Source organism: Protobothrops mucrosquamatus, unplaced genomic scaffold (assembly GCF_001527695.2).
Source record: "Protobothrops mucrosquamatus isolate PMUCROS unplaced genomic scaffold, P.Mucros_1.0 scaffold2226, whole genome shotgun sequence".
In the NCBI taxonomy this organism is placed as follows: domain Eukaryota; kingdom Metazoa; phylum Chordata; class Lepidosauria; order Squamata; family Viperidae; genus Protobothrops; species Protobothrops mucrosquamatus.
The window spans coordinates 52545-66572 of NW_015388316.1; the positions used below are offsets into that span (position 1 = coordinate 52545).

At 37.5% G+C, this 14028-nt stretch overlaps 1 protein-coding gene across 1 annotated transcript in view; it reads right to left on the reverse strand.

The window, feature by feature from the left end:
- LOC107295117 (acyl-CoA (8-3)-desaturase) overlaps positions 1 to 12946 on the reverse strand; it is a 34046-nt gene extending 21100 nt beyond the window's left edge. Inside the window, exons 1-2 of the mRNA XM_015824415.1 lie at positions 12841 to 12946; positions 3226 to 3336 (exon numbers count right to left, since the gene is read on the reverse strand). Coding sequence (XP_015679901.1) covers positions 3226 to 3288 — 63 coding nt within the window. The 5' untranslated portion in view covers positions 3289 to 3336; positions 12841 to 12946. The remainder of the gene's footprint in view (positions 1 to 3225; positions 3337 to 12840) is intronic.
- Positions 12947 to 14028: the final 1082 nt, after the last annotated feature.

Below are 14028 nucleotides of genomic sequence, written 5' to 3' on the forward strand. Positions count from 1 at the left end.
GAACTTTCTCTTTTTCTTTTGCTTTCTCCCTATCTAAACGGCGGGGAAAGAAACAGCGTTCCCTGGTGGTTATTTCGCAACTCTTTTCCTTTGTTCTTTTTTTATATTAACTTTGTTGATTCAACTGCAGAGTTTGGCTTAATGCCCAGACACTTGGCTGTATGCCCAGACATTTTTATCTCTCTTGGAGATTACTAAGAGAGACTGTTTTTCTTTTTTTGTTTTTCTTCTTGCTTTGTGTCTGGTTTCCTTTCTGGATTTTCTTTATACTTCTCAAAATAAGGGAAACTACAAAAGAAGACTTGTAAGTCTCTAACTGGATTATAAATTGGATACTGTTTTTTTCTTTTTTTCCTCTATTGTTCCTTTTTTGTTAGCTTTGCTGTGTAGATATAAACATATTTTTTATGTTCCTCTTTTTCATTTTCTTTTCTTTGTTTAGAGACTCTGCATTCCTTTTTATATCTTTTCCTGCTTTTTGACAATATTTTTATTGGATATTCTTACTTTTATTTTTACTTTTTTTGGCTTTTATACTTTTTTAAACTACCTTTGGCCCTGATACTTGATAATAGGAGGGCTTTGGATTATAATTTTTCTTTTTTACTTTCTTTCCTTTTTTGAGCTATTCGGTGGATTATAATTGGCCATCGGGCTCTACTATTGGATTATAACTAAACGGGCCATCGGGCTTGATGTTGGATTACAGATAAATACAATAATCAGAAGATGAGTGTTTCAAATTTGGCAAAAGAGGTGAGGAAGGGTTCCTCGGCTCCTGCATCAACCTCAGTGAGTCCAGTGCCACAAAAATCAATTACAACATTTTTACAACAGGACACTCAACACAAGGATACGCAAGCCATTCTCCAGGCAACTGTAGACTTTAAAATGGAAATGAAAAAAGACTTTGAAAAAAATTATGAAAACTTGAAAAATGATTTGCTTAAGATGGATCAAAAAATGGAAGCCTTACAACAGGCGATGTCAGATACTCAACAAAGAATGCAAAAAATAGAAGACAAGTCAGTAGTAGTGGATCAGAAATTAGAAGCTCTGCAAGATGAAAATCAGAGATTGGCGCAATCTAATGCAGAGCTGGAAGAAAGTATGGCGATGATGGAGATGGAAAGGGCATCATACTTTCTAAGATTTCAAAAAATGATAGAAGAGAGGGATGAGAACCTGTTAGAATTTCTTTGAAAATGCTAATAAACCAGGGAGATGGCTTGCATATAGATTGAAAAAAGAAAGAGAAAAAAGATTAATAAGTAAGCTATGGGACTCAGAGGGTGAATTACACTGTCATAATGATTTAATGAAAAAAATTACGAAGGCTTACTATGAGACACTTTATAAGGCAGAGATGGTTTCCAAAGAGGTAATTCAGGATTACTTAAAAGAAGCAAACCTCCCAAAGGTTCCTGAGAATATGCGGCAGAGGCTGAATGAGAATATATCAATGATGGAGATTACAGAGGCAATAAAAAAGCAAAAGAAAGATAAAACACCAGGACCTGATGGACTTCCTGCAGAATTTTAGGTAGCATTACAAGATATTATAACTCCAACTTTGAAAGACTTATGTAATGAAGTTTTTACACAGACGAAAATACCGGATTCATGGACTGAAGCTAATATTACTTTGATACCTAAAGAAAATACTGATCTTACACTAATTAAAAATTATAGGCCAATATCGCTACTAAATGTGGATTATAAAATTTTTGCTGCAACAATGGCAGAAAGAATGAAAAATTTTTTGACTGAATTTATTCACTCAGATCAAAATGGTTTCCTACCAAAAAGACAGATAAAGAACAACTTGAGGATTATTTTAAATGTCTTGGAATATTATGAAATCTATCCAGGGAACCAGATGGCATTTATATTTCTTGACACACAAAAAGCTTTTGATAATTTAAACTGGCAATTTATGTTTCAACAACTTCAAGAAATGGATTTTGGTGAGAATTTTATTCAAGCAATTCAAGCAATTTACAAGAAACAAACAGCAAGAATACTTTTAAATGGAGATTATACAGATGGATTTGATATTAAAAAAGGTACTAGACAGGGATGTCCACTGTCTCCCTTGTTATTTATTCTTACACTAGAGAAATATTAGACAAGATACGGAAATTAAAATAGAAATTTTAGAAATATTAGACAAGATACGGAAATTAAAGGACTGGAGATTAAAGACCAGAAATATAAACTACAGGCTTTTGCGGATGATTTGGTTTTTATTTTAGAGGAGCCACTGGAAACAGCCGATAAACTCTTGCAGAAAATTGAGAAATTCGGAGAAGTGGCTGGACTGAAAATAAATAGGGAAAAGACTAAAGTATTAACAGAAAACCTAACAGATAAACAGAAAATCCAACTTGCTAAAATGACAAACCTTCAAATAGTTAAAAAGGTTAAATATTTGGGCATTTATTTAACTGCAAGATATACTACATTAAAAGAAGATAATTATGAGAGATTAATGAAACAAATAAAAATAGACTTTGAAAAGTGGGAAAATCTTCAATTATTACTGCTAGGAAGAATAGCGACTGTTAAGATGAACATTTTACCAAAGCTATTTTTTCTATTTCAAACAGTTCCTGTTAAACTGAGTAAGAAATTTGTTGATGATCTAAATGCAATGATTTTAAGATTTATATGGCAAAGAAAAAAAGCTAGAATCAAATGTTAACTGTTACAAAAAGCTAAAGATAGAGGGGGCTTTGGATTTCCAGATTGGAGACTTTACTATCAAGCAGCTATTCTGCTTTGGCTCACAGAATGGATTGCATTGAGAAATAAAAGATTGCTTTATTTAGAGCAGTGTTTCTCAACCTTGACCATTTTAAGGCATGTGGACTTCAACTCCCAGAATTCCACAGCCAGCATTGCTGGCTGTGGAATTCTGGGAGTTGAAGTCCACATGCCTTAAAATAGTCAAGGTTGAGAAACACTGATTTAGAGGGACACAATCTTCAACTAGGTTGGCATACTTTTATATGGTATGAGAAAACAAAAGCGCATAAATATTTTCAAAATCACGCCATAAGAAACGTACTACTTTCAGAATGGGAGAAAATCAGACATAAAATATATATGAAAATACCTGAGTGGCTTTCAACAATGGAAGCATTCGCTTAAGCCTTATAATATTTAAGGCTTTGCATTTTAACACCATAGGCCACTACCTCAATTTTCTGTCTCCAAACTTACATTTTTACTAGGTTCAAAGCTGGGCTGATCAGGTGCCAATTCCCCAATCAAAAGTGACGCCATGTGCTTCCTTACTAGAGTCTTGTCAACATGAAAGGCTGTGAAAGGATCCTAAAGCATAAAGAAAAAAAGAAAAAAGAAAAAAATATTATAATAAAGAACCAGTTTAAAGGCAACCTGGAAGAAACATGTTTAGGCTAAGTGATTATACTTGAGTTTTACCTTTCTTCTTTCCAATTCAAGGCATAACAGACATAATGCCCAGGAGGTGTTTGACCCAGGATGAAATTATTTTCCTTCAAGAACTTTTTAAAAGTGAGCTTCAATGTGCTCTCAAGCAAATACCAAAAAGAATCTTTTGTATATTATGGGCAATTTCAATACAAAAGTAGGCCAAGGAGAAGTTGCAAGAATAGTAGACAAATTTGGGCTGGGAGAATGGAATGAAGCTGATGATTGCCTAGTGCAGGGGTGTCAAACTCAATTTCACTGAGGGCCTCATCAGCATTGCGGTTGCCCTCGGGGGGGCAGGGGTGTGTGGCCAGGGTGGGTGCGGCGTACTAGGTGGGCATGGCCAGCTCTACATCATTCGCGTCAAGGGTGCCTGTGGGGGCCTGGGACAGATCTGAGGGTCTCTGGCAGAAGGGGGTGGGACCGGGGCAAGCGCCAAGGCATGGTCCATTTCTTCATTCCTCACAAAGGGTGACACCTCCCCAGCATGCACCCAGGGGGCAGGGCCAACACGGCAGGGGCTGGTTTCTCGCTGTTTCTAGACGTCCTTGTGGAGCTAAAATTGAATGCGTTTCAGCATAGATGGCCACCACAAAATTGTACATTGGCTCCCGGCTGGCCTGGGCCAGGGCCAAGGCAGCGGGGGCTGTTCCCTCATTGTTTCCAGGATGGCTTTACGGGCCACATGAAACCACTTCGTGGGCCGCATCCGGCCCCCGGGCCTTGTGTTTGACATGTCTGGCCTAGTGCAATTTTGCCAGGAAAACCATCTCAGCATAACGAACGCACGGTTTATTCAACACAAGCAACATTTATATAAATGGACAGCACCAAATGGACAACATTCAAAATCAGATAAACACTGGAAAAGTTCAGTTGCATCTGTTAAAACACTTCCTGGGGCTGATTATAGCTGATTGTAGCTTAGACCATCAGCTATTAGTGGCTAAACTGAAGCTCAAATTCTGCAAGGTGAAAAAAAAGGTATTTCACAGCCTGTGTCAAGAGACATGGACTACATGTTAATGGCCTCAGGACTGGGAAAAAATATGTTTTAATCCCACTAGTAAAGAAAGGTGATGCCAGCGACTGCTCCAACTATCGCAAGATTGCATTGATTTCTCATGCCAGCAAAAATCATTAAACAGAGGCTACAGAATGTCATTGATCAAGAATTACCTATCCTATCCTATCCTATCCTATCCTATCCTACCCTACCCTACCCTACCCTACCCTACCCTACCCTATCCTATTCTATTCTAAAGTTGCATATCTCGGTCATTCATCTTTCTTCCAATTTCTTGAGTAATTTGTTCCTCTTGCTCCTCTCTTGTGACATCCTTAGAACATAGTTGATCTAAAAAGTGAAATATTATGTTTAAATACTTTTTCTAAAATAGCTTTTGCCTCTCTGACTCACTTAGATACCTGGTGCTGCTTCATCTTCTTTTATTCTTTAGCTCCCTCTTGTGTCAAAGAATAAATCCTTAAAAATAGTTTTTGTGGATCAGTAGCCATGCTAATTTTGAAGAGTTTTGCAACAGTAGAAATAACAGTCCCTGAGTCTTTTAGTTTCTTCAATCTCTGAATGATCTCAGCTTGTTCCCATGGATAAGATTAACAACGGATGCCATTCAGCTTTCATCCTCATTTCATCTTGTGCATAATTTTCTTTGCTTTTCCTCTCAATTCTTTAATATATTGAATTTTTCTGCAACAGCTTGTCCAGTCTTTGTTTGTCTGGAATAAATCCTTGAGAGTGCCTTAATCAGGGTATTTTGTTTTTTAAAAATGAATAAAAAGTCCTCTTGATGATGTTACCTAGCCTGGTAACGAAACGTTTGGGAGCTAAATGGCAAGCTCAGAAAGCAAACCATTGCCAAAATCTAAAACCTGAGCTACAAGTATTATCTATTATTTCAATGAACAAAAATGTATAAATAGGTTAAAAAAAAACTTAACTTCATTACAGCAGTTCAACAACTTTATTTGCTCTAAGATGAAGAAAAAAAAGAGTCTGTGCTGATCAGAGAGAGTGTTTAACTCAGGGCTTCCCAAGTGATCAGTACTGATCCACCAGTGTTGATGGAATTATCCAAGGGGTCGGTGTCATTGTTATTATTGGTGGTATATTAGTTAGAGTAGTATTTATTAAATTAGCTTCCTACAACAAATGTTTTGGGGATTGATGAGTAACCTGAAACTGCATGAAGGGGGTGATTGGCTGAAGAGTCTGGGGACTCCTGATTTAACTAAAAATCCAGAAAAAAAGCCTGATAATGAGATTACACTCCTGTGTCATCCCATGAGGTTTAACTGTGGAGTACCTATCATTTCATTTGTCATCGTCAAAGCAACTAGTTTTGTCATGATCCTCAGCTTCTGACAATTACTGTATAAATCTGGTAAAGAAACCTGTAATTCTATTCATATTTATTCCAATAATCTTGGAATAAAATATATTTAATATGCATAGAATTGGGTTTTTATTATTCATAATTTTAATTAGTTAAATGAAAAATTGTATATAACCAACAGTCTTTTTCTTTATCCTTAACTGTCCAGAAAATTAGTTATAGTTCCATCAAAACAAAAGAAACCTTCCCAAAACGTAGACCCAACCTCAGCATAACCAGTGAAAGAAATGTGCTTTGGCTGCTCTAAAATTCAACAGAAAATCAGAAAGGAAAGATTGTTTGTTATATATGATAGATTGATTGCTATTGTTTATTTCTTTAAAGAAGGGAGGTAAGGGCAAAAAAGGAAAAATGCTGTATTTTATTTTGCAATTCTCCAGATTCAATCATATTAAGGATATCTTTATGCAAACAACTATAACCTGACACTTAATATAGTACAGAACTATGTTCAATTTGAAAGAGGCCTTAGCTGGATGGCAGGTTCGCACTTTGTCTTCTCCCAACAGAGCTGGATATCCTTTCTGAAGCTGCAGGGAGCAGCTGTCAGTTAGTGTAGATGAGCAGGGAAGCAGGGGCCATTGAGATAATAACACCAACTCTCAGTATCTCAGTTCTGACTACACTGGATGGATCCCGGAAGTTGCGGAATTCTGGAAGGCTTTAAATTGCTTATCCCTAAAGTAGAATATTCTGAACTAGTTAGATTAATAGTGAGACTTGGCATGGCAGTTTGCAGTGGGTATGCAAATAATATTGATTGCTGCCTTCAGTTAGCATGGCTTGCAATGGAATCAAAGATGCACAGTTATGTGAATTTGGCTGTATATGAAAGAGAATAAAAGAGTTTTGTTATTGAATTCCGGTTTGGTGGGCGATGAGACGTATGGAAGAAGCCAGGGCTCCGGCTTCCCAGCCCGATTTTGTTCTGCCTGGCGACCCCAAAGGGTCAGAAAGTTACCCTGGAGGGGCAACGAAGAAGGAGGGATGTCTCAGGAGTTCGGACCAGATGGCAGTCAGTCCAGGCGGACTGAAGAAATCATCTGAAAGGACGGAGGAAAGGCTGCCGGGTGAGCCCAGGTAGCCCAAGTCATCACTAGCCAGAAGAAAAGCGAGGAGCCATGGTGCTCCACCAAACAGCTGATTGTCAACAGCGTGCTGAAACTGGGTGAGCCAGTTCTTTTTCATTTTCCTTTTGGATTTAAAAATGTTGATCCCCTGACTGGGAAAAGCTAAAAAGTAAAAACCCCAGAAGGACTAAGATTTAAAGGCGGCGAGCAACTACAAAGCGGGAAGATTTTTAAGGAATACAAAAGAACTTTCAAAAATTGAACACAGATTGATTTAAAGAAAGACCATTTAATCTACAAGAGGTGGAAGATTTTTTAGGTGTAATTTCAAAGGTAAATAACTTATAAAGAACTTTAAAAGAAAAACTTTGTAACAATCTTTTAAAACCAGATATTGATAAAACAGTGTATGAGGACATGTAGTGGTGAAAGAAAAAAATACAGTATTATTAAATAATAAAAGAATTTGAAAGTATTTGACCTTGAGACAACACCTGGTGTAAACAAAGTGACTTTGTGTGAATTTACAAGTGAAAAGACTTTGTATAACTATATTTGTTGACTCTGGATATAACTAAAATAGGAATTACTTGGAGACAGCGAACATTTTACATCGGAGACTCGACTGGAGGAGTTGGATTTGACCTAAAGTAGTTGGCCCAGGTTTTTTGGGTTGGATTTTAGCCTAAGATAGTTGGCTTTTTTTCTTTTTGCTTGTGGCATTTTGTTTTTTCTCCTTGAGATATTGGATTTAGCCTAAAGTAGTTGGCTCCTTTTACAATTTGGATTTTACCTTAAGATAGTTGGCTGGAAAGATGAGTACATCAAACATCACTAGACTTATGAAAAAAACCTCTTCTGCACCCTTTGTTGGAACACCTAGTCCAACAACCCAGGGATCCATTGAAACAATGTTGCAGCATGAGAAAATAAGCACCACCCAAAATGAGATGCAAACTATATTAAAATTGATTCAAGAATCAATGCAAAAAAACTACGAAGAGACAAAAAGTAACTTTGATAAATTAAGCAAAGAAATCTTGGCTATAAAGACACAAATTTAAATTCACCACCAAATGATTGTCAAGAGTGAACAAAGAATTTAGAAAATGGAAAATAAATCAGATGATATTGATAAAAATGGAAATATTATTGCAAGAAAATGAAAAATTAGAACAAACAACCAAAATCTAGAAGGAGCGGTGGTGATCTTAGAAATGGAGAAGGTGGAACACTACTTAAGATTCCAAAATATCCCTGAAGAGAGAGAAGAAAATATAGCAGTTGTGATTACTGAGCTTCTGACAGAGGCTTTGAAAGCAGACAGAGCAGAGATGCAAATGGAGATAGATGAAATATTTCGAATAAACTCCAGCTATGCGAGGAAATATAAACTACCCAGAGAAGTGCATGTGAGATTTATAAAGAAAACAACAAGAGATGAAATACTGAGAAAAGTTAGAGATGAGCCATCACAATACAAAAACAAAGAAACTGTGGTCCTAAAGCAGATACCCAAGAAAGTAAGAGATACCCGAAGACATTATCATTTCCTAACCAAAAAGCTGATTGCAAAAGGCATAAATTTTAGATGGTTAATGCCAGAAGGGATTTTAATCAACTGGAATAATACAAGATACCGATTGTCCAACCCCCTGCTCAAGCAGGAGACCCTATACCATTTCAGACGTCCAGTCTTTTCATAAAAACCTCCAGTGATGAAGCACTCACAACAACTGAAGGCAAGCTGTTCCACTGGTTAATTGTCCTCATGGTTAGGAAGTTTCTCCTTAATTCAAGGTGGTTTCTCTCCTTTATTATTTTCCATCCATTGTTTCTTGTCTTGCCTTTTGGTACTTTGGAAAATAAGTTGACCCCCTCCTTTTTGTGGCAGCCCCTCAAATACTGGAATATTGCTATCATGTCACCCCTAGTCCTTCTTTTCTCTAGACTGGCCATTCCCAAATCTTGCAACTTTTCTTCATGTGTTTTTGTCTCCATGCCCTTGATCATCTTAGTGACTCTGGCTGCATGATCGAACCCCAGGCTGTTTTACATACATAGTGATTCATGTAAAAAGGGGCAGGGTTTTGATTATGCTGTCATGACTGTCATCTTGATTCTTTTGACATTCCCCCAGATACCCCTCTTCCTCAACCCCCCCAAATAAAGAATTTTTTTCAAGGAATATTTCAGCCAGTCGTCTCTCAAAAATTCCTTTTCATGCAGAAGATTTTTACCTTCACACATTTCATTTCTGTCCTGTTGAAAGGAAAGATGCATATGTGAAGATGACACATACAAATTGCAAGATGATCACTAATCATTTTACAGGCTTACTTCCAGTTGCACCATCATTCTTAAAATATTAAGTTGTCATTAAGACGATAAACATTGAGAAGCATTGAGTGCAACAAACAGGCACCCCACCACACAGTAAAAATCACAGCTCCCTACAAGAAACCAGACCACATTTCAACAACAGCCATCCATCCAAACAACCCAAAACCAGACCATGACTCAGACTTTCTGATGATATTCAATATATAATTGCTTATAATTCCAAAATCTTTCTCACATGTATTATCTACCTGGGTTTTTTATTTCTGTTTTCTAAATGAAACATTTGCATTTGTTTCTATTAAATTTCATTCTAGGTTTTTTTTCTTCATTCAACTTCTCTAATGTTTTCAAAATCATTGATTTTATTTCTAATTTCTAGAATATAATTGCCAATTGTGAAACACCTGCAATTGGATAATCATTGCCAGCACCTATTCATTCACATAATGAATAAAGATGATAAAATTTAGAATGATTTGGAGGCCAATTCTGGATTCATCAACTAGATACACTCTTGTGATAGGATTTTTTTGCCAAGTATTTGCCTATTACACTTCCAAAATCTACTAAGGAATTGTATAATAATAATAATAACAGAGATTAGTTTAAGAGGAATTGTTCTTAATGATTCCATACTGATTTCTTGTCATTTTTGATTTGTCTTTTAAGTTATTAACTACTGATTATTTTGCAACCTGTTCTAAACTATTTCTAGCTGACTTTTTTGTAGTTCCATGAGGTCTTCCCTATCCTTTATCTCCACAATAATCATGAAATATTAGCCTTCTCCATTCCTTTCTCCAGGATTTTTCAGAGTCAGGAGACATTGAGTCATGTTATGGTTTACAGAATTGGCCTGGCTTACAAGATCATCCCTGAAGAAGCTGCTTCTAGTTCCCCACTGTAAGCAGCAGTACCAGTTCTGTGGTAGAGTTTTTCAGGAGAAATCAAAACGATCATATTTGGGAGGATGTAGACAACTGAATTGTTCCACAAAGCATTCTATTCTGACTTAACCATATTTTATTTGTTTTTTTTTAAATAAAAGTTTGATTTATCTGATTTTTTTGTGTTTGTGTGTGTGTATGATTATGTTGGTTTCTGTTGTAATTGTTTTATTTTAATATTTATCATGGACGGTTTACAGTTTATATATGTAAACTCTCAAGAATTTTACTTGGATAGTGGCATGATACAATTGGAATCAATCAATCAGTTTGACCTGGAGATTCAGTTTCTGTCTTTTCCTTTCAGGGAAACTAGATTCTTTAATTTGCTCTTCTGAATTACCCAGTGAAATAAATATCCCCTTCTCTGAAAACTCTGAGCCAAAACAGGAGTTGAGAAAATGTTTTTCCTTTATTTTCTTTCATGCCTGTTATTTCTTTACTACCTTTATTGAACAATTAATATACAGGGGGTTTTTCCTCTGCAATTCATCTTGAATGTATTATTTTAGAACTAATTCTTATGCTTTGGTCATATCCACTAGTCATTCCTTTCAGGTTAGTTATTAGTACAGGGATCATCCAATGCAGATGAGAGCCCTACATAGAAAAAGAGATGCCAAATGTTCAAGCAGGCTTTAGAATAGGCTGAGGAACATGAGACATTATAGATGATGCATGATGGATAATAGAGAAAAAATACTAATACGTCAATATATGCTTCCTTTATCATAGAATGGCTTTTAATTTTGTCAATCACATTAAGCTGTTGAATAAGCTTACAAAAATGGGAATCCCAAAATATCTCACTGTTCTTATGAAAAGCTTATATACTAGTAAAGAAGGGTCAACATGAACATAACAGGCTGGTTTCAGGATGGCAAAGGAGTGCAACAGGGCTATACAGTATACTCTCCCTTATTTATTCAACCTATATGCTATATATACTATACTGTATATTAAGGGAAACTGATTTGGAAGATCTCCGTGGTTGTACAATTGGAGAACAAACATCAAGAATCTGGGCTAGGCTGATGACACTATCCAAATAGCTGAAAATGCAGAGGATCTGCAAGCTCTAATAATAAAAGCCAAGGAGTACAATGGGGAAAAAATGAGACTAAAATAACATATAAAGACCAAATGAATTACAACATATAGAAGAACCAGCCTTAGAACTGATAATGAAGGTATTGAAGTGTTAGATAGCTTCTGTCTTTTAGGATCAACCATCAACAGTACAGGAACAAGCAGTAAGAAATCTGCCACAGATTAGCACTTAGTAGAGCAGCCATGAAGGCCTTGGAAAAGTTATTCAAATGCTATGATATGTCTATATCTATAAATATCAGAATTGTGCAAGATATGATATTTCCTATGACACTTTATGGAAATGAAAGTTGAGTTTTGAAGAAGCAGGATAAGAAGAGTATTGATGCTTTTGAACTTTAGTGTTGGAGAAGACTCCTGAGAATGCCATGGGCAGCCAAGAAAACAAATCAATGGATCATTGGAAATTAAACCCAGAGTTCTCACTTGAGGACAAATAACCGGGTTAAAGTTATCCTACTTTGAACACATTATGCAGACTCTGCTCTACGGAGAAGATTCTAATGTTGGGAAAAGTGGAAGGAACTAGAACATGACCAGCAGCAATCTTCCAGTTACACTGGAAGATCTAAACCATCAGATTAGGGACAGAATGTCATGGAGAAAATCAGTGATTAGATTAAATTGGATTAGAGCAGGGCTTTTCAACCTTTTAACCGACTGTACCACTTTTAGGCTATGGCAATATTCGAGTACCACCTAGCAAGGTGTCAAAAACTTGATGACCAAAAAAAACAAAAAACCTGTTCAAAGTTGCAATTGCACTGAAATGACTTATGACCACTTTTCACACTTATGACCATTGCAGCATGCCCAGGGTCATGTGATTTATATTTGGATGCTTGGCAACTGATTCACATTTATGATGATTACAGTGTTCCAGGGTCATATGATCCCTTTTTTCAACCTTTTGACAAGCAAAGTCAATGGCAGGGCTGCTAGTGGCCAAGTGCTAAGGCGGGACTTCCTTCCCTCCTTCCCTCTTTCTCATGCCCACCTCCTTCTGAAGGAAGAATTTGAACCCCCCCCATATTTTCCCTCTTCCATATATTCATCAAACAAGGAAAAGCCTCCAGAGACAGAAAAGTGAAGCTGTTGAGGGAACTAACTTAAAAACTAACTTTAAGAATTAGCTACTGGCTAGAAAGGAAAGTTAATTAGTGCAGCTGGCACTTAAGGAAGAAAAAAAATGTAGTAAGTATTGGCTGCCGGCTAAGGCAGCCTCCCCAAATGGCTCCATTCAGAAGTAAAGGAATGCTACAGGCAAAATCCATTCAGGAGAAAAATACTTCAAAATCCCTTGCAGCAAAACTTACAGCTAACAATAGCAGAACAATAGAAGCTAACAGGAGCCATCAGCCAAATAGAAATTGCCAAACACTCCTTAAGAACACAAAGCCCACATTGCACAAATCCCAGAACTTCAAAGTCACAAAAGCACATAAGAATCCTTCCACTCTCCATCTCCCTCCCTCCCTCCCTCCCTCCCTGTCTTACCTCCAGCTGATGCTACCTTTCTTCATTCCTCCTGGAGGGCAACCCCTCCCCTGCTGCAATTCTTGCCTGTTCGTTGCTGCCAGCAGAGGTGGCTGCTACAGAAGTTGTAGATCGGCTCATGGCCGGCCTGCTTGGCCTGCTTGGACTCCTTGATCTCCTCTCCTCTCCCCCCTCCTCCTTCCCCTTTGGTGCAGCTAGAGCTGACTCCACATCCTCCTGAGGCTGCTGCTTTTTTCCCCCTCTCCTGCCCAAACTGCCTCCTTTTATAGCTTCTCCTGTCTCCGCCCCCTCCTCCTCCTTTCTCATGGGGAGGGTGAGCCAGAAGTGAGCCTGGGGTGAGGCTCAGCCTCAGCCACTCTGCAGCTCCAGAGGACTCTCTCACAGTAAGTCCTTGCCTGCGCTGGCTCTTTCCCTCCCCCACTACACTTGGCTAGCAGGGCTGCGTACCACCTGCCACTCGTTAATGTAGCACAAGTGGTACGTACCACTGGTTGAAAAGCCCTGGATTAGAGTATGTTAGAAAGAAGGAATTGAAAAAGAAGTCTTTCCAAAAGGAAAGGAAGAAATCAAGAAAAAATTAAGGAAATTATTGGTCCATTAGTGGGGGAAAGTGGCAAGAAGATGACAAGCAACAGGGAGAAAGCAGAACTATTTAGCTCGTTTTTTGCATCTGTCTTTACACAAAGGGAAAAAACAGACCAACCTATCAAAAATAGTGCCATAAAAAACAGATTAGAAACACAAGTTAAGATAGGCAAGAAAATGGTAAGTGAGCGCCTGTCCAGCCTAGACGAGTTCAAATCACCAGGACCAGATGGATTACACCCCAAGGTTCTCAAGGAACTGACAGATGTGATCTTAGAACCACTGAACTATATTTTTCAAAGATCCTGGAGCACTGGGGAACTACCAGAGGACTGAAAAAGAGCTGATGTAGTTCCCCTCTTCAAAAATCTAACAAAATGAAATTCAATGGTGAAAAAAGTAAGGTTCTACATTTAGGCAAGAAAAACCAAATGTACAGGTATAGTATAGGTCAGGGGTCGGCAACCTTAAACACTCAAAGAGCCACTTTGGATCCGTTTCTCACAGAAAAGAAAACATTGGGAACCACAAAACCCTTTTGACATCTAAAATGAAGATAACACTGCATATATACTTTTTTACCTTTATGCTACGTATAAAAAA